Source organism: Lepidothrix coronata, unplaced genomic scaffold, assembly GCF_001604755.1.
Source record: "Lepidothrix coronata isolate B3197 unplaced genomic scaffold, Lepidothrix_coronata-1.0 Scaffold25, whole genome shotgun sequence".
Classification (NCBI taxonomy): Eukaryota; Metazoa; Chordata; class Aves; order Passeriformes; family Pipridae; genus Lepidothrix; species Lepidothrix coronata.
The window spans coordinates 6,847,127-6,872,976 of record NW_016690205.1 but is presented as its reverse complement, the minus strand read 5'-3'; the positions used below and the strand labels follow the sequence as shown (position 1 = coordinate 6,872,976).

General features: G+C 49.9%; 1 protein-coding gene across 2 annotated transcripts in view; it reads left to right on the top strand.

The window, feature by feature from the left end:
* The first annotated feature begins 448 nt into the window (after positions 1–448).
* Positions 449–25,850, top strand: part of STK32C (serine/threonine kinase 32C) — a 66,835-nt gene continuing 41,433 nt past the window's right edge. Inside the window, exon 1 of one of the 2 annotated variants that reach the window (XM_017809352.1) lies at positions 449–571. In XM_017809352.1, coding sequence (XP_017664841.1) covers positions 487–571 — 85 coding nt within the window. In that variant the 5' untranslated portion in view covers positions 449–486. Of the gene's footprint in view, positions 572–3,095; positions 3,118–25,850 lie in introns of those variants that run through there. The other variant, XM_017809353.1, reaches the window with a different exon arrangement.

Genomic DNA, 25,850 nt, shown 5'->3' with positions numbered 1-25,850 from the left:
GCCCCTCGGTCCCGCCCTGCCCCGCCCGCATCCCCCGGGCCCCGCTCCACCCACATCACCCCGCTCCGGGCCCCGCTCCGCTTCACTCCACTCCACCCCACCCCAGAGCCCGCATCCCACTGGCCCGCTCCTGCTCCCGTCCCTCTGTCCCTCCCCGCTCTGCTTGGCCCCCGCCGCGCTGCCCGCATCCCCCCGGTCCGACCCCTCCCGTATCCCCCCGGTCGCGCTCCGCTCCGCCCGCATCCCGCCGCTCCCCCCCCGCACATCCCCCTCGCTGTCCCCCCCCGTCCCGCCCCCCTTCCCCGCCGTGCTCCCCCCGCCCCGCCGCGCTGTGGCCGCCTCGGGCCGGGGCCGGGGGGCGGCGGGCGCTGCCATGCGGGCGGGCGGCGCCGGGGCGCGGGGCGGCTGAGGGCGGCGGCGGGGCCGCCCGCGGGAGCCGCCGGGCCGGCGCGGAGCGGCCGCAGGGCATGCCAGCCGCCTGCCCCGATGTTTCACTGGAGCAAGTGGAAGAAGAGGATGGGAGCGAGCGCATCCTCCTCCAAGAGACCCGTCTTCGACGAGAGGGAGGACGGTGAGTGCGGGCCGGGATGCCAGCCCTGCTCCGGGATGCTCTGCCCTGCCCAGCCCCGGGGTGCCGAGACCCCCCGCCCGGCACGGAATTCCCGCAGCACCGCTGCTGGCGGGGGAGCGGTGCCCGGGTGCGGGTGTCGGGCCGGGCGGTGCCTCCCCGTGGGGCGCAGGGACTTTGCCCACGGACGCCCCACGGACACGGGGCAGTTGTCGTTAAAACCCGGGGAGACTGAGAAGGGGGCGGCGAGGGGACAGTTCAGCAGTGAAGTTTCACTCTGTGCGCAGACAGCCCCGGTTTTAACGAGAAAGGACCAAGTGCCGCCGGCCATCAACGCTCAAACACTGCTGTCAGCGCAGAGGGGCTGCTTTGGGGTTTTTCCCAACATGGAAATTGTGGGGTTTTTTTGTAGAAATACACCACGAAATGCCACCGTTGCATTAGACTTCTCAAGCGCAGGGTGAAATTGTAGAGGAGCAAAGGAAGGAAACTTTGATTGCAGGTGAAGGAAGAGATCGGAGAGCCGTCAGCCCAGCAGATGGGTGCTGTATGGCCGGGGCAGCGCAAAGCTGCATTGGCCCTGGGGCACGAACAGGCAAAAATCCCCATGTGCATGGGGTACTGGAACTGTGCTCTGGATAAACCTGGAGTTAGATGTGTTCATTTGAGTCTCTTAGCCCAGTGATGGACAGGTCAGAGTCTGCTGTCGTCTCCTCGCTGAGGGGACCAGACCTGGCTGTGCTGCTTTGGCAGCTGACAGGGGTTAAATCAGGCAAACTTCTCCCGGTGCAGGAGCTGGTTGGTTTCCCCAACATGTTTTTATTAGCAGTTCACAGCGAGCGAGCTGAGTAAAAATGCTTAAATTGGAGGCTTCGCTGCAATTTCATTCTGAAAGCAAAATTTCTTTCTGAGAAGCATTTCATTGTGCCCTGAGCCTGTATGCAACCAGCCAGGGAGCTTGAGCTCTGCAGGTGAATGACCACTGACAGGAGCCTGAGAACACCTCATTCATCAGGTGCTTTCACGCAGTGCTTTTGTAATATGTCCCAATTATTAGGACATTACTTTCTTGATATCTCCTGCTTTTCCATCATTCCTTGTTGATGTGTGCTTGGAGTGTTGTTCTGGTGAACTCATATTTACTGGCACGGCATGGTTGCTATGGTAATCTCTGAAGACATCCCAATAACTTCCTTAGATAAAGAAGCCAGTTAATACTTGCAGTTTGTATGTGACATAACGTGGAAGAGTTACTAGTGATGACAATTTAATGTGAAATCAATTTAAAAATATAAAGGAAAAAGACTGGTTGGTATGTGAAATTTTGCCCATAGGTGGTTCCTGGTGATGGATCTCCTCACAAGGATGAGCCCAACTGCCGAAATCCATCGGATGATCCCTGGGAATTGTGGCAGGGTGTATGTAAATAGAAGGTTAAGGTTTATTCTACTGAGTACTAGCACAAAGCCCAGTATTTTCCCTCAGATAAATCCAACTCTAAACCCTTACAGTTCTCTTCCCTGACTTCCTGGGGACTTACTTCACTGCCTCCTGTCACACCGGTGTGGCTGGGCTGGCAGGCAAGGGTTTCCTGGGGCTGCGCAGTAACGTGTTTGCTCTGTCTCAGTGTAAAACACCTGGCCGTGGAGGGTTATCTGCTGTCAACCTCACTGGTAGAAATTGCCCTTCCTCCCCAGCCTGCATCTGTCCAACCCCAGCAGCCTGCTGTTGGATCTCACCCGGATAAACGGGGAGTACCTTTGTCACACCCCCCTCTTGCTGTCAGGGCTGTGGCTGCCTGGTGTCCTCACTGATGGGACACATGGATCGAGCTCTCCGAGTCTGTTACTCCAAGCATGAACTTCATATTCCTGAGTCTGTCCTATGGATCTTCTCTAACCCTCTCTATTTTTTTCAGGATCTCTTTTGTTAGTGCTGGTGTAGGGCTTATTTTCCAGCAGGGCTGGGTGCCAGACTGGCCGGTGCTGGTGCAGCCCATGTGCAGGGCTGGCTCCTCGCCCACCTAGGGCCAGGGCAGTGGGGAGCTGTGCTGGGGGAGTCATGCCCAAAGAAACAGCTGTGTTGCTCCCTCCTTGTTTCCCTTCCTGGGTGCTGTGGTATCCCCAGCCCTTAAGTTTTCCCCCAGTTCAGGTAACATCCCTTGGCTGTGAAGCTGGGTGGTGACCAGGTGTGCCTGGTCCTGTGTGTTGGGGACAGTAGCATCTGACTCCCTTCGGGTGCCCTGCCTGGCTGCAGCGTGCACAGCGTGTACACCCTGCTGCTCCATGTTTGCATATACAGCCCTGGAAATATTTCTGGGCCTTTCAAGTGGGGATTCTACTAATAGAAAAGCTGACTGTGAAAGGATAGTGCCTGCATGTTTGTGTTTGCTTCCAAGGAACACTGGTATGAGGGAGATGGGCTTCCCTGGCTGTGGGAGCTGTGGCTCCAGCTGGTTCCAGTCTCACAGGAAATCTGGCAAGTTGTACATGCATCAGCTGGGCTCGAACTCCAGCCTAGAAATGCTACCTCAGCTCGTTTTTAGCAAGGTGTGTTGAATCCTGTTCCTGAACAGAGAAAATTAATGAATGGGGAGGGGAAGGGAGGAAAAACGAAGTAAGGGAAAATGTGGGAAGAAGAGGACAAGGCAAAAGAACAGAAGGGCTTCAGGGTTGAGCCCTTGGAGTTACAGTGCACTGGGCTGTGGTGGGTTCAGTAAGCTCAAGTGAGTCATAGTGGGCTTATGGGTTCAGCGTTATCACCATGTGCTGTTTTCCATCAGGAAAAACTGGCCTTTGTCTGTAGAGGCTGTTCAGGCTTTGTTATTTATACCCATAAGAATCTTCTAAAAACTCCTCACCCCATGAGTGGATTTGTTCTCCAGCCTCACAGAAGGCCCAGGCTGGGTGGTCACTCCCTGTCTGCCAGATGTGAGACATCTCTCTGTGCAGGACACTGAGGTGTCTCATAGAATCCCAGAAGCACTGAGGTTGGAAAAGCCCTCCCAGACCATGGAGTCCACCCTGTGCTCCATCCTCACCTTGTCACTCAGCCCAGAGCACTGAGTGCCATGTCCAGTTGTTCCTTGGACACCTCCATGAATGGAGACTCCAGTCCCTCCCTGGGCAGCCCCTTCCAATGCCTGACCACCCTTTCTAGCACGAAATTCTTCCTGTTGTCCAACCTGAACCTCCCCTGGCACAATTTGAGGCTGTTTCCTCTTGTCCTGTCCCTTATTCCCTGGAAGAAGAGCCTGACCCCCACCTGGCTCCACCCTTCTGTCAGGGAGTTGTAGAAAGCAAGAAATCACAGCACAGAAGTTGTGAGGCTTGTTTGTCATGTGGACGGGAATTAGTTTCTGTTGTCATTCTGGGAAACAGCCAAGCAAGTTTTATTGACATGCCTCCCTATTTTTATTTTTTTTTTTTTAATTATTTTTTATACTAAGCGAAGACAACCTGTCATTATGCAGCCAATGGGAATGTTTCAACCCAGATATTTAAAAAATGTTTAGCAGAGTTGCTGGACTTGGGCAGCTGGGCTGAGCAGGAGGAAATACAGGGCACACTTAGTGCTATTAGCATTGCCCACAGTTGTGTTGTGTGAGAGAGGGGAAAACCACAGCATGATGTATCTCTCCATGCAATTATGTCTGAAGAGGAATTTCAATAGTGCATTTTGGTTATGGTTTCTCCTGAATCAAAGTGGCTTACTAAAAAAACTGTGTGTAAATATACACGAAAATCTGTGAAGCCATCTGCTGCTTCCTGCTGAGCTGTGCCTCCCCTCGCTGACATGAGGCGAGTGGTCTGAGGGTTCCTGCTCATGTCCTGAGGCTGAATTAGTTTTCCAGCTGATGTACAAGGTTTTGATGCAGCAGCCCAGTGAATTTCATCATGATTAATATTTCGCCTCAGTCACTTTTTTCCCATCCCTTGCTTGACTCTCTCTGCCAGAGTGCAGATGGTTTTTCCTAAGGAGGTCAGGTGCAGACTCGTGGGTTTATCCTACTTGCATCAAAATCATCTTTTAAACACAAGTTCCCAGTTTTACAGCCCATGGGTGCAGCTCTCCTAGTTAAGCAGCCTGACTCTGAGAAGTGTGTGCTCAGGGTTAGTCTGGGTTGGGAGAAGTGTCTGTGATGTGTCCCCTCTCAGGAAACAAGCGCTCTTTGGAATTCTTTGGCTCAGGTAATACTGGGATGAGGCAGCAGGCTGGGGCTTGGGGCTGAAACCCCAACTGCAGGGGCAGCTGGCAGCGTTTGGGGGGGTTGTGCAGGGTGAGGAGTGCTGTGGTCAGTCTGCCCGTGGCTGCATGTGTTGGTTGATGTGGGTCTAAAAGGTTTCAAGGAGTTGCTCTGTGAATGTCTGCTGGAGCTTGCAAGCGGAGAAACTGGTCTCTAAAATGTGGTTCTGTGGAAAACCAGGAAACTCTTACACAGCTCATCACTGCTTCTCTGGCTGTGCTGTTTGTTGAAGGGTCAAGCTGCAGGGACATGCTGGGTCCGGGGGGGCTCTGAAGTCCCTCTCTGCCTCTCCACCAGCCTCCTCATCCTGGCAGGGATCGACGCGGGAGGCCAGAGAGCCTCGGCAGCCACGCATGGCACCCGTCCCCATGGAAACGGGCGAGAAGCTGCAGAACCTGGGGGAATGTGCTTAAAATAATCCCCATTTTCATGTCAAGCCATGTGTTGGCAGCGGTGGGGTCACACACTCGGGAGCAGGAGCGGGCATCCCTCCTGCCTCGCCCTGGGAAGTGGGAATGGGAGCGGGAGTGGGAGCGCTGCGTTTGTGGAGCTGTTGGTGTACAGAGAATAAACTGTGGGTGCAGAGCCCACCTGTCTCTGGCTCCCACCTGGCATCTACAGCCACCTCCTCTGAGCCTGCTGGCCAGGGACTGCTGGGTGCCTTTGGCTGCAGCTTTGGGTAGGTTCTTAGACCCACCTGTCCTTATCATTTAAATCCCTGGGAATTCAGGGATTCAGTTGTCACAACCTGTCAAGTTGTTTGCATTCCTCCTTTTATTTCCTCTGTCCCGCTCCAATGGGAGCATCGTGTCCAGCCTTCTCCACAGACCTTGGTGTTAATTTTTTAGAGTGGGATTCTTCCCCATAATTGTTTGTTCCAGGGGTTGGGACCTTCAGGGAAGCAAGAGCGTGCTGCTGGGCAGTCAGAGGTGTCAGAGCAACAGAGATGTGGAGGAACAGGGAGCAAAACCTGACCTGCCTTGTCCTGTGTCCCATTACCTCTGTGGTGACACAAACCCTTCTAGCCAGGTTTGCCTCAGATCCGGGGGCATCCTGCTGTGCGTGGAGAGGGACCTGGGAGATGGACCCATGGACCAAAAAAACCCTCTCCTGAGATGATCAGTGCCATAAAACATGTGCTGCTCTTTCTTGGAACAGCAGCATGGCCTGACCTGGTCTCCTGGTCCCTGGGGGCCAGGGCAGCTCCTCGGCATCGTCTCTGTTCCCACTGCTGCCGGCTGTGCTCCTCCTGCCTTGGCTGCTCCTCATGGAACCCGGCTCCATCGCCTCAGCTTGGTAGGGATTTTAAACTCTGGGCAGGAATTTAAAGCCCTGGGCAGGAAACGTGCCCTTTTGATTTGAAATCTACAGACTAATGCCCTGTAAGGTGGTTGTATAATCCCAAATACTACTTATGGTCAGATACAGGTGTGTTAAGCTTCCACACTCTGCAAACCACTGACTACAGTGCTCCCTGCTCAGATTGCAAGGGGAACTTTTTCCATAGCCTGAGTCTTGCATGGCTGTGGGTTGGGAGCACAGATGCCTTTCCCTGTTATTTAAAAACAAGAGAAAAAGCCTTTCTGTATTATCAAAGTGGTAGCTAAGTAAGTAAGCGGGGGGAGGATGGAGTGGGAATTGCAAGGAGGTGTCAGCAAAGCTGTGTTTAGCATTGTCAGCAGGGCTTTGTTTCTGCTGCCCCCAGATCTGTGGAGTTGTGCCTGTGCTTTGCCCAGGGACACACTCCCTCCACAGGATCACTGCCCCTTCCAGCAGAGCTATTGCAGGTTAAATCCTGCCAGTTCAGCAATTCCAAGTCATGGAGGTGTGTGTTACCATGTACATTGTTGGGAGTACTGTCTCCTTCTGCTGCAGTGCTGTCCCTCTCCACACTGATGGCTGTGGTCCCTTCACAGTAGTGCTGACAGAAATCTGAACAAAAGTCATTCTTTTGTGGTGGGCTCATATGTCTGTAGGAGATCTGAAGAGAGGAGATCAGGGTAAAAAGAGCCCTGAGGAAAGCTGGGGCTGTTCTTATGGAGCTGGAGTAAGAAAAAATTAACAAACACGGTAGCAATTTGAGGGACAAATAGAGAGGGACAAAGGCAATCAAGTAAAAGTCATTGGGAAGAACTGTTCAAGTGAAATGTTAGACCAAATTAATACTCTGTGTATTCTGTGGAGGCCATGATCCTCTCAACTGGCTTGGAATGGGCTCTCTTTGAGTTGGGGCTGGGGATCTGCACACCTTCCTCACCATGTCCCCAGTGCTGGCATGGTGACCTTTCCGGCTCAACTGGCATTCCCCCCATGCCTGCAGCTGTGCTTCCTGGGATACAAGTCCCAGGACATGGAGCTGATGGTACCAGGTCACTCACAGAGACCAGCACTGGCTGCCAGGAGAGCTGCGCCGTCAGTGCCGGCTGCGGACGGAGCGCAAGGTTACCTCGTGCTGTGCCTGGTGGAATGTCAGCGAGAGGCACTTGACAAGAAAAACCTTCCCAGAAATGGAAAAAGCCACTCTTTTTGCAGATTGGTACTTTCACCATCTGAGACTGAGGTGCTGGTTAAACAGCTGGTTGGGGTCTCCCTGCAGCGCATTGGCGGGAGGAGGGGTGTGTGCGCAAGGCCACTCAGGAAAGGGGACAGCACGTGTTTCCCTTTAAATATTGCCTTATTTCTTGTCGGAATGCTTGAAGTTGAGAGTGTTGGTCACTCACGGTGGTGTTCTGCCTCTGGGTCAGGACTTGGCTTTCCACTCACCGTGGCCACAGGTGAGTCTCCGTGAATGTGGCTTGGCTGGACATAGTCGGGCAGGGGACGTTGCTGAGCCCATTGTTCACAGGCAGCCTGGGATGTAAAAGCAGGTTCAACTTTTCCCACTCTTTTCCATGGAGCTACTCTCCAGTTCCAAATGCTTTGTCCTCTGAGGCTGTGGAGTCCTCTCACGGTTGCAGTGGTTGTTAATGAGCAGTTTCTACCACCTCACCCCAGCATCCTGGAGTAAACCACCCAATTAATCATCACTAACAACTTCTGTGGCCACAAGTCATAGAGAAGTACCACAGGGAGCAGTGGCAGTCTCTGAGGGGGATGGTGGTGGATGGGGTGTACCCCTAGACGTGGTGTGTGCCAGCACATCTCAGGTGTGCACCAGGGAGAGGACCTGTGCTGGCTGAGCCCTGCTTTGGTGTTTATCTCCCAAAGTACAGAGCATCAGGACAGCCTGGGAGCAGCTCGGCTTCTCCATGTAAAAGAATGTAAGTGTCAGTGTCCTCTTTCCCTCTCCCACTGTTCTTCAGGAATTAAATTGCTTTAGGTGACAGTTATGGAAAATTAAAAGTGCTTCGGATGTGTGGGAACAGCTGGCTCTGAGCATTGCCAGGCAAGGAGATGTGACAGTGTGTGAATGTTGATGTGCTCATTTACATCTCATGTGGTGTTCAGGGGCTCTTCCAGTACCTGGGACTGGTGAGGAGATGCAGGCACTGAATGATGGTCACCTGAACAACTCCCATGTGTTTTTACTTCTGGCACCTGATAAAGGTCACAAGGAAGGGCTGGGAAGGGCTCAGGCTGAAGCTCAGGTTCTTCCTCTGAGCAGGCAGTTCTCGGTGAGGATTAGGAGAAACACTTCAGGTGAATCTCCTCTTGCCTCTGCTGTTGGCTGGATACAACTTTACCTCCATAGCTCAGTGCATTTCATTGTCAGAAGGATATAGATCATCTCCTGTGAAAGGTACGTAGTGTGTTAAACTGCCTTGTGAAACAAATGTCACGGAATCCACGGGAAAGCTGAGTACTGCACATTTGCTTGGTGTGTTACTGGTTTCCAGCCTTAATGGGAACTGGCAGGCAAGACCAGCAAGCCAGGAACACAGAAAATGATACACATTAGGCTTGGATTGTTTGCACTGTTGGAAAACGTGCTTTATGCTTCACAGAAAATAGGGCTAAAGCTTGGTCCCAAATAATTTGCACTTTAAAGGCTCAATGCCGCATGTGGTAAGCACATGAATAATTCATACACATGCAAACAGACCCCATGATTTCATATTTCAATGTGAGTCTAGATTTGCTCAGAACTTTGAACTAGCACTGATTAGTGGCTCCTCCAGCACAGAAGCAGCTGAGCAGGACCTTCAGCGCAGGGATGAAGATTCCTTCTCCTGGTGGTTCCGGTTGTGTGTCTGCATAAGGGCTGGGATCTTCCCTGACACCTCCACTCAGGTGGCCTGGCCAAAGGCTCCAACAGTGTCCAGAGCTCGGCACCTCGAGTGCCTCCTGGGCCTGACCTTGACATGTTTTGTTTACTTTCATACACCGGTGCTCCTGTAACCGGTACAAACGCTCCCGGGAGAGCTGGCCTGGGTCCGAGCTGTTGCCGTGAGCTCAGCACAGAGCTCCGAGTTCCCCAAAGGGCAGACAGTGCCTGTTCAGGGAATGAACCCATGTTGTTGGAAGGGGTGTGGATATGTCAGCAGTGGTGGGCAATCACAGGGATCTGGGAGCAGGTGTTGGCTTGGGGGTCTATGCCCGGCATGCGAGCGTGCCTGGCTCTCACCCCTCCAACAGGTACCGCTGGTTGGCTTCATCCCAGGATTTTTGGAGTAACTGAATAGTGCTGAGGCTTAGGCACAGCTGTACAGACAACACAGGCAGGAATTCTGGGTGGAGCTGAAGGGCAAAGAGGTGCTCATGCTGGGGTGACGATGGCAGCACTGTACCATGCTGCTCAGACATCCTGGCTGGGCATGGCTCCGCATCCTCCGCCTGCGGCTCCTTCGGGAGTCAGACCCACGGGCATGTGGCAGCTGCCTTAAGCTGACAATTCCTGCTTGAATACTGGGGCTTTGCAATGATCTCTTGGTAACATCTTTAAAAGCAGTGACAGGCCAGGACCTCTGTGGCTGCTCTGATGCAGTGTGTGCCATGCAGGGGGCCAGGGGCACTGGCAGTCACTGCTCCTCTGCTCCGTTGGGTTTTATTCCACTTTAAATGCCACAGCAGGAGCATTGCAAGCAGGTGTCAAAACAAGCACAGCTGCAGCGAGGCGAACTTAGGGATTGATTAATGAATAGTTTCAGCCTGTTGTGTGTTTCTCTACATGGCTCTCTGATGTAAAGATCAATGTGTGAATTTATTTAAAAAATAGCAGGTTTCTTTTCAGTAGAACAAATTGCTTCTGTTTATCAAAATGCTGAGTAACATCAACAAACAATTCAGTCACTGGTTGCCCCTCAGCACTACTTGGGAAATTATTTTAGTTAGTGTTTCGTCTGGCCTTGTTTGGATTTTTTCATGCTCTTAGTTTGGCATCTCCAAAGGCAGCCCTGCTTCCCCCTCTGCTCTCTCCGGAGGCCATTCTCCTCCTCTGCTCTGTGCTGAATTGGGGGTTTTCCATTGCTGACCTTTCTCTTGCTCTCTCACCGAGGCTGCACAGGGGCTTATTCCCAAGGGATTTGCTTCCCAGGGTATTCTAGTGCAGCTGGAAGTGGGCAGATGGGTGGCCCTGGTGCCCCCCGGCGGTGTTGGTGTTGGTGGTGGGGACACTGAGTGAATGCAGAGCCCTGGAGATGTGCTCAGGCCTCACAAGCCACCCATGCTCAGGCACCAGCACCCCAAGGTGCTGAGCAGTGTGTTTGTGGCTCTCCCAAGGGTCACCTCAGCCCCCCTGCAGCCCGCAGTGGTACCTGCTGGAGGGGAGGGCGATGCCCTCTGCTCTGCATGCCACTGCGAGACCTGGCTTCCCTCCTCCCCGTGGCTGGAGTCTCTGTCAAGAGATGTTCTTTCCAGCATGAGTTGGTACATCACTGTGCTCCAGAGAATTTCTTATCACAGAAGTAGGATGCCTGCTTTCCCCAGAGAATTTGAACTTGGTGAATAATTCTCTTTGACATCCCACTGTGAATTTGGGTCTGCTCTTTTCTTGTGGAGTTGAAATCAATTCTTAGCAGTTATGACCACCCATCCTGTGCTCCTGCAGGTACTGGGTGGGCCGTCCCGTGATGCTCGGTTGCTTGGATACATCAGTGTGGTCTGTCCATTGAGTGAATCTGTTCTGACACCTCCAAAAGAAAGAACAGGCTTCTTGTTGACTTCAGGGAGCACTGAAAGGGGTCACTGCTCCTACCTGGGGTCAAGCAAAAATATCTTCAGGTATTCATCACTCTCTTGTGGCTCCTTTTTTACTTCCCAGATTTACTGACATCACCAGCATGTGTGACTCATTTATACTGTCTCGCTCCTAATTTTTCCTTCTTTGTGAGAAAGAGCCCCTTCCATTGCCAGGGCTGTGGGAAATGCCTGCCCAACTCAATGTGTGGCATAACACAGACCCATGTGCAGGAACACTGGCAGTTGCAGGGAGACCATATCCCTTCTTGGTGCTGCCTCGGTGTTGATGTTCACCAGGCGTGGAGCCAGTGGCTCCCGGTGCCGTGCGCTGCCGCCGCGTTGCCGGTGCACAGCCTGCTCGGGGCAGTTGGGTTCCCTCCTGAACCCTCGGTGAGCCAATGGCCTTGCTGGGCTCCATGTCTCCCCTCTTCAGCTGAGTTTGTCACAGAAGGGAGGGTCAGTGGAGAAGCAGCATTTCCACAGGCGTTAAAATGCTGCAGCAGCAGCTCTGCCAAGCAGCACATCCATTGATCCCAGCCAAAGGTATTTTGGGAGTGTGTCTGCTGCTCATGAGCCTTCAGGACAAAGATAGGACCATGCGCCCAAAATAGCGCCCTGGAGCCTGCACACCCCACCAGTGGCTGCTCTTGAGAGGGAAATCCAGAGTTTGTTTTCAAGGCATCATCGCTGTGTTGACAAGGCTGTCGCAGGGAAAACGATCTCAACTGGGAATATCTGAATTAACTCCAAGAGCGGTGTACGCACATGCAGACAGTGCTCACTGCTCACCACCCAGTGCGAGTGAACAAAGGACTTGTTGGCCTTTCGAATAGATATATCACACAGAATCACTGGTTGTGGAAAAGACCTCCAAGGTCACTGAGTCCAACCTATGCAAGATCCCCACTTGTCACCCAGCCCAGAGCACTGAGTACCACGTCCGGTTGTTTCTTGGATACCTCTAGGGACAGTTACTCCACCACCTCCTTGGGCAGCCCCTTCCAATGCCTGACCACCCTTTCGGTGAAGAAATTCTTCCTGATGTCCAACCTGAACCTCCCCAGGTGCAGCCTTGTTGAGGGAGAAAAGCTGTTGAGCTGCCTCCACTGCCTGTTGGGGGAGATGAGGTTCTTCTGTTGTGATTCAGTGCCAACCCCCTTTTAGAGCTGTTGGCTGAGGGGGCTCCTTTGAACCCCTGTGTGTGAGGGCATTGATCACGGCTGTGGATGCTCCGGTGGCAGTGGATGTGCTTGGGGGGGCCGTGCTGAAGGGACCTTCCCTGTGGGGAGAGCACCACTGCTCTGCTCCTGAGCCACGGAGGAGTTCATGGTGGATGCCTGTGTGTTCATTAATATGCATGTGTTAAAAAAACCCCAACCCCAAACCAGACATCACTGTATTTCCGTGGTGCTGATCCATCCAGTTGCCAAGAAATGAGCATAGCTGCCAGTCCAGCCCTTTTTCAGGAGATTATTTTTCTATTCTTTTTGATTTTCTTTGTGGTGCTCCAGTGGGGTGAAACGCTGCAGCAGAGACCACCCTTCACTGCTGTAATTGTGTCTGTGCAGCAGTGTAATTGTGGAGTGTTAGAAAGCGACACCCACAGATGAGAAGCAGGGACAGAAGTGCTTCTGCTGAGCTACTGCTGAGTTAGTATTGGCTTCCCTTTGTGTAGAATCCAAATGGTTTGTGCTCACAGAATCCCAGACTGGTTTGGATTGGAAGGGACCTTGAGGATTATCTATTTCCAACGCCCCTGCCATGATCTGCTCTCTATGGATTCACTAATGCAATAGAACAGTTGTCAGACTGATCTGGCTGGTGCACAACTGACTTCTTTTGGTGTATTTTCCCAATGTTCTGATAGTCGTCACCAGCCCCACTGACACAGCAGGAGGAACAAGACTGTCTTTCATGCCCCACAATGGATTTGCTGGTGTGGCAAGTAGTAAAAGCCCCTTTTGATTGAAAACCAGAAGCAGCTGATTGTAAAAAGTATTCCTGAGGCTTCGATGTTACAAAGAGTTCTTGTCCCGGGGCTGTTACACACTGAGCCTGCAGGAAGCTCCAGTGCTTCTGGACTGATTTGGGAAAAACTGGGATAATCAGGAGACATAAAATAAATGATAGAATGTGTGATTGAATAGAATGAGGAAGGTTGTTTCCACAAAAGACCTATTTTTCAGTCTCAGACCTCTTAAAGACTCTCATGTAATTTAAAAAAAAATGGAAGTGCTGAATTCTGTCTTGTTTTCAGCTGTTTTTAGGTTTTTGCTTAAAAATGCTCATGTGTGATCATCACATGCCGGTTGCCACTGTGAGCCCAGTAATTTTGTCACAATACCTCAGTGTTTGTTGCAGCATAGAACACAAAGTTAAACAAGAAGTGGGCAGGTCCTTCTCCTCTATGCCCTGAACAGCCTTTGTGGCTCTCTTTAGCTGCACAGAAAAAATATGCCAGATCTGAGGACTTCAATTACCTGTGGTGATTGGATTTCATGTGGCTCTTTCTTGTAAAAGCATTGGTAATTATTAGCATTGCTAACTTTCCTATTAATTAACATTTAAAATCCTCCAAATACCATGTGAGGGCCTTTCCAAGTGATATGGTACTGAGGTTAGCCATGGTCTGTCTACTTTGAATGTCCTTGTAAGCCATTCCCCCTATCTTTTAAATACAAAGCCTTGTTGTTTTTCCTTCTCTCAAGTGACTCCATCTCTCCAGGATGCGGTTGTGCGGTTGCAGGAGGATGGGATACTCTTACAGTGTGATAAAGTGCATTGGATTTCATGGTAGCAACTGGTCCATCTCTACAATTACTCTTGCTGCTCGTTATTATCTGTATTTCCATGGCAACAGGAAGGTCTGTTCATGGACCTGGGGCTGCTCTGTGTGGTGCTGGCTTGGGGGCGAGGGCAGGGTCTCCTCTGCCACCAGAGCCCTGGCACCAGGGCTGCTCTGAACGGGGGGCAGGGCTGGTCTCTCCCTTAGCAGAAACTCTGCCCATCTTGTGAAAATCTACTGACTCATTTTGTTCTCATTTTCCCTAACCAGCACTCCTTAACTTTCTGTACTACACCTTCTACAAATGAGATCCCTGAGCCATCCCAGCCCCTGTCTCCAGGTGTTGTCGTACCAGCAGGTACTGATGGGAGCCAGGCAGCCCAGTGCAGCTAGGCAGGAGCATCTCCTGCCTGTCAGTGCACGCCTTGGCAAAGTGTGAGTGTCCCTATTGCTCTCTGAGCTCGTCAGCCTGTGAGTGGTAACACAACCTGACAACCCTTAAAAAAACCTGACTGGGGAATCTGTTCTCCCGCAGTCTCGGGACTCTGCTTTCCACAGGTTGGCTGTTGCTATATAAAGAAATAGACTGTTGTTTCTAAATTTACCCTGTTAATGTCACAGAGCATAAAGAAAAATAGCAACAATAAACTGTCATTTTGGGCAGGGAGTGGTGCAGGAGTGATGCCGTGGTGGCTGTGCCTGGCTGGCTGGTGCTCTGTGTTTGCTCCTCTCTCTGTTTAACTGCCCAAGGCTGTCAGGACACATATGTGTGTGGCTGTCTGCACCCCAGGTACCCCTGCTCTGGGCACCTGGTAGCCAACTCAGGCTCTGACCTTGTCACAGGAACAAGAAGGGGAGCAGAGCAGCACAGTGAGCTTGCAATGGGGTCGGGATGTGGCCTTTCCATGGGCAGGTGGGATTGGAGCCAGAGTGGGTGCTGAAAGCCCCTCCCTGGTTTCAGGGAGGCCTCCCCTAGGTTTCATTAGCAGTCTCCTGTGAGCAGTTTGCAAGCCTTGGCAAAATCTGGATATAGGCGTCGTTCTGCCTGGAGCTGTCTGTCTGTCTGACCAGTGCTGTCAGAGAGCCTCTTCTCTGCCACCAACAATAACCTTCTGATGGGGCAGGGAAAGGTCAGATCTGTAACTGCCGTCAAGAATAATCATTAAATGTAAGAAATTATCTATGATGCCATAATTATAGGCACATTTGTTAAAAAAAAAAGTAATTCTTCCCAGTAGGATATGGATGTAACATGGATGTAACCTCTCTGGACAGCTTCTCCTTACGGCCCTCAGGTAGCCCCCAGCTTATCGCAGCCAGTGTTCCTCATGTGGACCTACTGTTGGGAGTGTGATTAAGGTTGTTCTGACAGACCCAAGTTCAGACTTCCCATGTGTGACCTAAATTGCAGCTCAGGATTGTTTTAAAGCCTTTCTGGGAAGCCCCAGTGCTTGCAAGTTCTTTGTGTCCTAACACAATGCAATTTCGGCATAAGGTTTGCTGCAAAGTAGTCTCAATGCAGCCGTGTTTGCAGGCGTTGAGCTCAAGCAGAGCTGTACAGAATTGTCAGATCCATGTCCTACGTACCTGGGTTCCTTCCTACAGGTGCTTCTGAGGGGGATGTTTGGTACATCAGGATGTGGTACACACCTGCCTGCAGGTAAACTCTTAATGGATTTGTTGGCTCTGAGCACATGGCGGTGTTTGCCCAGGTGGTCCCAGCACCAACCAGTAGTGATGCTCTTGCTTAGACTGTGTTGCAGTCAGAGTTGCCTTGGGTGGTGTTATGGGGTCAGTGTGCCCTGAGCTGGGTGACACACGCAAATCCTCCTGGTTTTTTTTTCATTCCTCTGGGAGCCCAGTGGCCACCCTGGTGCAGTGCGACCAGTGAGTCAGCACCAGGGAGGTGGGTTTGGTGGGAGGTACACACAGACCTGATGACCTGGCCAAGATCTGCCCCTAATTAAAATACACTGCTTTTGTAGGGCAAGGAGACGCCATTAAGAGGCGCTTTGCCGAGTCTGCTTGGGTGACACTAATTACTGGCAGTTAATTAAAAAGCAATTAAGAGGAGAACTCTGAGGGATGCAAATGAGGGTGTGGGGCGGCTTGCTCTGTTGCTCTTGTTGCCTTTTCTGTCTGTAACCCTGCTCTCTGCACCATGGCTCTCCCATCCCCGATGGAACACCAGCAACCGCTCCCAGTGCCTGGCCATTCATCACCCAACCTCTCCACCCTCCTCCACTGTCCCTCCATCCACCACATCCACCACCCACCACTTTCATTTTTCTGTTTCCACTGCGAATCTATATCAGCAAATGAGCAAAATAAATGTTGCTTGTTTGTTTTGACAATTACAGTACAGATTTAATTACGCTCCTTCTTCCTCGTATACTGCTGAATGTCATGTGGTGTGTTCGGCGTAAACAAAGATGTTCTGCTAATGTGAGATATGGTTATTAAAGACACACTGTCAGGCTGCAGCCTCGTCTCCGAAACCAGAGTCAGCTGGAGCCCAGCTTCCAGCATCTGTATTCTCGTGTTCATGTGCTGCCTGCAAGGATGTGGCAGATGCTGAGCAAACACGTCACTGAGAGCGACTGGGTGAACTGTGGGGAAGTGAATAAGGAAATGGAAAAATAAGAGAGAAAACCACCCCTGTGTCTTCAATTATTTTGAGGTAACAGCTTCAGGTATCATAGCAGGAATACAATATTTCAGTCTCAGAATGAGTTCTCTGTTCAAAACAGTGGGGATCCTCAATTGTCACCATGAAAAGGGCCCGATTTTCCTCCTCATCACTTGCTGCCTTTGAAGGATCTGTCTTAAAACCTAAGCCTATTGTGTCATGTGAAAGCAGCTGTAGCATTGTCTGGTGATGGTAAATTGGCAATGACTTTGCATTTCATAATTAGTTAACAAGGAGTCGCTTACAATGCACACGTCTCTCAAACCCCACTGAAATGTGCAGAACACGTTTGACATTATTAATTAAAAATAAGAATGTCAAATGCTCTTCTATGACAGTTCCCTTTTCCCCTCACTCTGCTGGGCCATTGATAGGGACAAGGATGGATTAAGGCAAGGGTTCAAATTCCTTCCTGAAGAATGCTTTGGGACTCCAGGGTGATTCAGAGGGGCATAAGAACCCATTGACTGTGTTTCAGATCCACCAACCCTCATCCCTAAGGCTCCTGGCTGGGGCTCTGGGAGCTTCCCCCACTCCTGGTTAAGGTTGTTCCCTCAATTAAGTCTTGTCAGAAAACGTCTCAAGGAGGTAATTCGAGGGAGAAATTATTTCTAGAGATTCTTGTCAAATTACAGTGAGCCTTTAATTAAATGAGTGTCCATTACTTAATGGCAATTATGGAGAGAAAATCCTTACTTCTGAGAGAGGCAAAGCTCCACTTTCCTAAGGAAAATTTGCCTTTTAAAATAATAAGATAAAGATGGCTTATTCTGCTCCAGAACTGAAGCCTGAAAGAAATGAATGTCTGTCCTTGGAGAGATTTAATTTGGCAAGAGAAGGGCACTGGCATTGTCTTTCTCCCACACTGTGCTGTGGGAGCTTCTCTCCCACAGCATGGAGCGTGGAGCTGACGGACCTGTCAGTGCTCTGGGGATGCCAGTGCTCCAAGACCTTGCTGTGGGTTTGCTGTTCATCTCCAGCCATTCAGAGCATTTCCCAACGTTTTCCAATCAGCCTTGAAACGAGCTGTGTCACCAGAGCGGTGCGAGGAGGGTGATGGTGGGAGGATGCAGAGCTGAGCTGGGGGAGCTGTGCGGGTTTGAGCCCCAGCAGCCGGTCCATGGTTCATCCCAGCCTTAATCCCACCTCGCTGCAGAGCTTGGTTTGGCAATGAGTGAGAAAAGATGGCCCAGTCTTGCCGGTTTAGAACCAAAGGAGTGTTTTTGAGATTTGCCTTACGTCTTTTGGGTATTTTTATCATCTGCCTCATTCGAACGGTCTCAGCTGAGTCATCTCATCCCTAGTTTAGATTTATGCTCCTTCTACGCCTACTCCAGCAGGACCCAAATTCTCCCGGCACAGCCTGCTGTCGGCCTCGCTGGAGTCATGCAAGTCTGGCATTAAGTTATATGGGCACTGGGTCGAGGAGTTATGAATATTGATATATTTTATTTAGCAGCCTTCTGCATTTAATGAGTGTCCATAATACAGTAATTCATAATTTATCATGAATAAGACAATAGATTAGGTTACAATTTAATTATTGCTTATTTTTGTAGCTGTTGTGGGGTTTGTGTAGAAAAATACAGACAGGAAAAGCAACCTTCCATAAATTCCCACCCTTCCTTTGTGCAGTGGATTAAGGGAACAGCTGTACCCCCTGCAGTGGCACTGCTCATAGGAGGAAATTAGAGGACTCTTGTCTTAGTAGGAACCTTATCTGAATTTGAAATTCCAATAATCGTTATTCCAATACTCTGGTGATAGAGAGTCAGGGATTCATTGACACAGATTTATGGCATTTTTTGTGCTTGCATTGACTGGTAATGTGTGACAGGACAAGAGGATACAGCCTCAAATTGTGCCAGGAGAGGTTCAGGTTGAACATTAGAAGAATTTCTTCATGGAAAGGGTGGTCAGCCATTGGAAGGGGCTACCCAAGGAGGTAGTGGAGTCCCTATTCCTGGAGGGATTCAAGGAATGACTGGATGTGGCACTCAGTGCTCTGGTCTAGTTGACGAGGTGGGGATCAGTCACAGGTTGGACTCGATGATCTTGGAGGTCTTTTCCAGCCTAAATGATTCTGTGATTCTCCTTCCACAGCTACTTGGCTTCTGCTTATTTAATGAACAAACCCCCTCCAAGTGGGGACAATGGACAGCTGCTCCACTCGTTTTATTCCAAATGGTGAATATTGTATTTATGAGAGAGATCCAAATATGGTCCATCTGGTACGAGTTACTCAGCTGTTCACTTCACAGAGAAGAGAACGTTTCCGTATCTTTCCCGTGATGTTCACATAAAGAGCTGAGCTTTTAAAGCTGTTTAATGTTTTTCTTTGTGGAGGGGTTGCGTACACATGAGAAATTCCATTAAATCTTGTTCTCTGTGTTCCTGAAACACCAGGACTGCCAAGCTGTGTCAGGGTGATGGGGTCTGACCAGGGCTCACATACAGCTGCCTGTGCTGTCTGTGGGCCATGGTGGCTTAGAGGAGCTCTCTCTCCCACTGCTCGTGACCAGCCAGCTCCAGCAGGAGCACCAGGAGCACACCTCTCTTCCAATCACCATGTTGTAGTGGGAAGTCATCAGGTGTCTTGAAATTGGGCAAAATTGGGCAGACCATCATGTTGTGAGCACAGTCAGGCTCAGGGTGGCTGTGGAGGCGGCCACTTGTGGGTGCCGGCTCTGGGAAGGCAGTGGCTGATCCCAGTCAATGCCAGGAAATCCAGTCCCTGTTCCCTGGTGTCCCCCTGTCTGGCTGTACCAGCTGTCTGGCAGCTCCTCTGGGCTCGGCTGAAGTTCGGACACCGTGGTTAGAGATGGATGGCACAAAAAGCTTTAGGAAGTGGAGGAGGAGTTTGTTGCCAGAGACTTTAATTCTGCATTGAGCGTAAGGGGAGCAGAAGGAGTCAGACACACTCAGGAGAGAGCGGGGAACTGTCCAGAAATAACATCCTGTCTTTCCCTCTTAAAGCATTGAGAGCTTCTGATTGATTGCAGGGGAAGCAGCACTGGAGACTGAAACAAAGGGAAGGTGCAGAAGATGCAGTAGGTCAGAGATGAGATGGTTTAAAGGATTGGTGAGCTGGGAGTTGCTAAGAATAGAGTGAGACAGAGACAGAGTGGAGTGTCAGGCAGTCTGGGGGGTGCTCCTGCCCATGCAGCATATCCGGTGATGGCAGCAGCAGCAGAGGGGAAACTGGGAGGAACAGCAGGGACTGGGAGGAAACTGCTTAGGGAGCAGCTCTGCAAGAAGTTCTGCCTGGAATTGGGAAGGGGTTGGATGCATAGTGAAGCCTTGACATGGTGGCTGCCTGGGGAGGGACTGAGGTGGACCCTGGCCGGTGCCCAGGACCTCTGACCCATGAAGGTTGACCTTTGATCTGAGACCAGGGGACAGTGCCAGAGGGAGGGAGGGGACACCTTTTCCATCTGGGGGACGAGTTTGGGCACTCTGGAGAGCGTGGTGCTGACCCACTGGGGTGGGGAGTGGTGCTCACAGTGCCTGGCCTGTAGAGCCAGGGAGGGCATGGAGGAACAGCTGCCCCTGTGGGGGGTCTGAGCTTGCTCCGTAGCCTCAACCCCTTTCATCTCTGGCTTGGTAGAAACCTTATCTGGTTTCGAAACTCCAATAACCATTATTCTAATATCCTGCTAATAGAGTCAAGGGTACGCTGGCATGGATTTATGGCAGTTTTCGAGCTTGCACTGACTGACAATCTCTTAATATTTTTTCAGTTAGTTTGTGTTCATTGTATGCCACATTCTTTCCATACAAACGTTACTATTCTATACTGTTTTTGAGTTGATGCTGGCCAAAGCCCTTGGATTAGGCTGATGGTGAGATGTGTGTTGCTTCGTGTCTCCAGATCTTCCATAGTGTTGGGTTACAGACTCCCCATGTCAGTGTGTTTCCTTTCGGGCTCGAGAGACACCACCAACAGTCCCTTATTCCATCTGAACTGTAATTAGTAGGGTTTCTGGCCATGCAGAGCTGTGAGGACCACAGGGTCTCCTCATGGTGGACATGCCCAGCTAGGTAAACAGAACCCTCTGAAGGTATATCTGCAACTCAGCGCTTTTCTATAAAATAACTATTATTCCATTTTAGAAACTAATTTTACTGAAAAAATGTTTCTTAAGAATTCTTGATCACCTCAATTAGAAAGAAAAACAATTTCAGTGCACTCAGAAATGCACTGGCATAAATGGGAATAAAAGCCTTTGGTTTCCTCTGCGTGTGCTGCCTGGCAGGACGTGTGCTGCAAGCAACTGCTGCAATTGCCATTTCCATAACACACACACACACATTAAATTTTGATTCACGTCTCTGACATCTAGAAAATTGCTCCTTAACAAAAGGAACATTATAGTCCTGCTATGAAATGCAGGCTTGGTCTGGCCACATTTTGGATAATTCTACCCCATTCTTTAGAAAATTGGTTTTATTACTGATAATTGGGCTTAAAGGAAGACTGTTTAATCCTGGCCAACCCAACTTTCTGGGACATTAAGTTCTAATAGGCAGATATAAACTGGTCTTAATAGATGAGTCTGACATCATCTGGCTGCTTATTAACTACTAAACCTTGTTTCACTAATTCTCTTGGCAGCTCTGCATGTGTTGCCATAGTTTCTTTGTTAACAGAGGAAGACATTAATGTGTTTTGAGTACTTCTTGCCCAAAAGACATGAAAAAACACCTTGTGTCTAAAGATGCAAACTGGAACCTGTTCCGAGCAGTGGCAGAGCTGGTGTCCCACTGTGAGGCTCCGCAGCTGGTGGCACATGGGGTGTGGGTGTGCACTGCTGGAACAGGGTGCTGGAAACCCCCCCTGGTGTCGTCTGGGCTTTGCACACCTTGGGCAGTGATCAGTTAAATGTAGGGTGTGTTTTAGGCAGTGACTGGGCCACCAGAGTGGAGATTCCTGATGCTGTGAGGTGTATTTGGCTGGGGACTCTCAGGAACACCTGGGGACAGGGTCCCCAGGGCTGGGCAGGATGGGGCCTCCGGTACCATTCCCTATTTTTCGCCTGGGAGATGAGCTGTACCCTTTTTATCCCCTTCTCCTCATTGGCCACTGGCATCCCGTGCAGAGCCATTGCCAGAGGGGACCATGGTCAGTGTGACCTGCACAGCCACGCCACGGCTGGAGCTCCTGGAGGACTTCAATAAACATACGTAACATGTAATTCATTTTCTCTCCTCATCCGTGGGATAGATCAAACTGGAGGATAAATAGGCTGAAATCAACTCCTGTCTCGCAGCTGACAGTCATCAGCTTCAGCCTGAATTTACTGAGTGAAAATCTGTGGGAGATCTGTGCAGTACTGAAAGGCTTTTGTAAGTAATTACAGGCTTAAGGGAAGTTGTAGCATTGGATAGTGACAAGTGGTATTTATTCCATATTTTGTTCGATATTGTAAATTACATATTTATTAAAAAAACCCAAAAAACCAAGCACTGACTGGACCAGCATCTCCTCCCACACCAGGGATATGGCAGCAGCTGTGTCTGGGCTCCCCCACTCCTGCTGGAGCCAGTGGAGTCAGCCAGCAATTAACATGGCAATTTTAAAAGGAAAAACAAATGCCTACGTATATGCAAAGTCAGCCTTGGTTTGCTTAGAGCAGCTGGGAAGGGCCTTTTGGGGAGAGGTTCCTGTCTGGGGATGATTCAGTGTCAGCACTTGGTTCTGTTACCCTTGGAGATGCTCTGTAGGAATTCCAAGCAGGTAGCTGAGACATCCACACTGTTTACAGAAAAAGGCTGAAATGTTGCTTTGCTGGGATGCTGGATGGCATTTGGGCCTCTCTGGTGTAGATAAGCCAGCTCTTTGCTGGGCAGGTGTGCAGTCAGGAGGCAGCACAGGCAGTGCTTGGCTGTCTCTGAGGAGGAAGCACTCAGGGTGCCGAGATTCTCCTCTGCTCAGAGCAATGCTGAGATCAGACTCTGATTTCATAGAGTGTTTTTGTTTCTTTTGGAATTTTTCCTCACTTTTTGAGCCGTGTAATGGTGCAGCTGGATGGTGAATGGTGCAGCACAGGGAGGGATGGGAGGGAGAACCATAATTCACTCAGCACTCTGCGGGTTGTGATCCCCAGTGCTGGGCACTGACAGGCTTCATCCTGTGCTGGGATAAGCACAGCTTGAGGGATAACAGCTTAAATACCTTCTGGAAAAGCAGCTCATGAAGAGGAGGAAAAGCCAAGAAAAAGCAGGGAATTTTTGGAAATGCAGAACTTTTTTTCCCCCATTTTCCTCCCGTGGCCCCATGAGTATCATTTGTGCTTGGATGAGGCTGTGGTAGGACACTGATTTAAAGCTGGAAGGGACAAAGGAAGTTGTGTCCTCACAGCTTTTCCAGTAAGGTGTATCTACGTGCCTGTCAAACACTGAATCTCCATTATCATGAGCAGGAAATTTGGCCTCTCCCCTGGAAACAAATCCCTTCCTCCCAGTGATCAATTCTGGTGAGAAGGTACATATTCTTCATTGTATGGAGAGATATATATATCCATTATAGTGACTTTTTGACTATTCCTGGATACTACTAAGCTAATTTAGGAAACATTTAGTCTTTCTCTCTCTGTTTCTTGATCAAAAGGAAGCAGATTTTGAGCAATTTTTTTTCCCCAGGAGATAGAAAAGTAGTATTTGCCTTTAGGGAATAAGGAGAGAACACTTTCTGTTCATTAAATCTAACTGGAAAGTGCTCGACATGTCAAGTGTGAAAACAGAGGCTGAGAGAAGGGAAAGGTTTTGATTTTATTCAATTGACTGTACAGTTTATCAGAAATTTGCTGAATTTGACAATTCTCAGTGCTGTTCACAGTAAGATGCGTGACAGATGTGGCCAAACTGTAAGGAAACCAGAGGGAATACGAGGAGTTGGAGGAGGGATTTGTGGCAGTGTCACAGACAGGTGAGAAGATTGGATGGTGCATCACCTCAGTGGAGAAGATCTTAATAGTAGGAATAGCCCTCAGTGTTGCCCCCACCTGCTTGTTGAGATTGTCTTCCCCTCTCCTTTTTTTTCTTGGAGGGAATTGCACTAGTTTGAACAAAGGCAGGACTTCATTGGCATTTGGGGTATTTCAAAGTTATGTTTATGACACTTCATAGGAGATTAGTCCTTTGTCTGTCTACTTGGGTGCTTCTGGCATCAGTTAGATGCTGGGTTTGGGGTTTTTCCTATTTTTGGGTGTGAGTCTCAATGTGGCTGCACTGTGCACTCTCCTGGCAGCCAAACGTGGTTTCTGCCTTCATGGCAAGGGCTGAGGAGACTGCTGGGTGATAGTGAGAACCTGTGAGTTTACAGTGTTGTTGTGTTTAATCAGTCTGGTTTGCTTAAAGCGAGGATGGGACAGCCTGTTCTGGGAGAGGGACATCAGTGCCCGGCACAGCCCCAAGCAGTCCCCAGCTGTAAGGCTTCCCCTGCCTGGGCTGCCTTGGCTTCTGTGAGTATCTTTAAATTACAATGTGCAGGTTGTTAGTGTGCAGCTGCCACGCAGGGATATTGTCATGTGAGGAGCTGCTGTAAATCCAGCGCATCAGCAGACACATAATCTGGAAGATAAATTGTGGTGACATGTAGCCGGGAGCCCATCTGCTCCAGATGGCACGATCTGCTCGTCTGTCATTGTTACACCGATCGTGGGATTTTCCTAATACATCCACGCTTCAGCTGTGCCGTGGCCTCCCTGCCATGGGGCTGGGAAGAGGGTTCCAGTGGGCAACAGCCTCCCCGCTGTGCTCTGCCGGCACCAGGCTCTGCTGCGTTGAGTTGGCTCCTCTGCCCTGGGATGTGGTGTCCAGTGGCAGTGCTCCCGCCTGGACACGGCGATCCTGGACAGAGAGGCAGTTCCTTTTTCCCCCCCGAAAATAAAATTGCATAACTCTATTTACTAAGATTTGTTGGATGAATTTCAGTCAAGAATATGCATGTGTCTATTGGCGGACAGGCATGTTTCCTTAGGCCTCAGACATGGTCCAGCATCATTGCACCAGTATTTATTTGAGTTAAGGTCTAAGTCAGCTACAGAATCTATAGAATATAATAGGTGTACTTGTCCTTACTGGAGTCACATTTTCAGAAGAGACAATGATGATTTAATGTTAATATTCATGCTTGTATTAGGTAATATTATATATATTCGCATATACATTCTGAGCATTAAGAGGATCCCTATTTTCCAGTTGACTGTTATTCCCAGGGCATTTCATTATACCAGACTTGTTCTCAAATACCCCCAGCTTGGTTCTCCCTGTAACACCCAGCGGTGATGGCAGCAGCTCTGGGCACATTCCGTGTCAGACCAGCTGTCACTGGCAGGGGCCAACACCTTTGTGGGAAGCAGGAGTGAGCCTTAAATAATTATTAGACAAGAAAGGGGCTAATTTAATAATGAATAGTTTGTCTGGCTCTTTGCAGTAATGTGGCACCTGCTGTGGCAGAGCTGTTTCTGTAAGAACACTGTAGTAACTTCTGTGCAACTGCAAAAGGATCTTTTCCAACTTTGCCTTGCTGGTGTAGAACAGTGGAACGGGGTTTATGTGGATTAATACGTCTCAATCAGGATGTTTCCAGCATTTTCTGATGATTTTGCATGATGTGAATTCTCTGCTTTGAGAAATGACAGAAACACAGAATGGAGGTTTTTCAGAAAGAGAAGGCTGATGCCTCCTGAACAGGCATGAGCTTTTGCAGTCTGGACTGTGTGGGGTGTTAACATCAGTATGAGGATTTTAGATTGTGTATCAGGGAAAATTTATTCACAGAAAGGGCTGTGCAGCCCTGGCACAGCTGCCCAGGGCAGTGGTGGAGTCCCCATCCATGGAGGGATTTAAAAGCTGTGTGGATGTGGCACTTGGGGATGTGGGTTAGTGGTGGCTTTGGCAGTGCTGGGGAACAGTTGGACTTGATCGTCTCAGGGGGCTTTTCCAACCTTATATACTCTGTGATTCTGTGAGCAATACTTTTCTGAGCTACTTTCCTTTTCCCCAGCAAACATTATGGGATTGTTGCAGGCTCACAGGAGCGGGTTGTCTTGCAGAGCCTGTGCTGCACAGCGTGGCTTCTGGAACATTTTGTTTTCAGTTTAGAAACACTGAAAAAGTTGCACTTGGCCCCCCAGGAGTCCTAATTAACTCTGTCAGTGAATGTGCACTGGAATCATTAAATGTGTGTGGTTGAGTTTAGCTAAGGAGGAGGAACATCGCAAGCCACCTGACTACACATAATTAAGTTTAAAGCATGAAGAGTTAATCCTGCTGTGAATTAGAATTTGTGCCATTTCAGTGTGAACTCTGTATTTCTCGGTATATGGGTGTTAAAAGTTGGTAGGAATTAGTGTAAGCTGTTATTGAGCCGAACAATTGGAACGAGCTGAATGCCAGAATACAATTGGGAGCAATACTATTATTAGCACTTGTGTTCCTG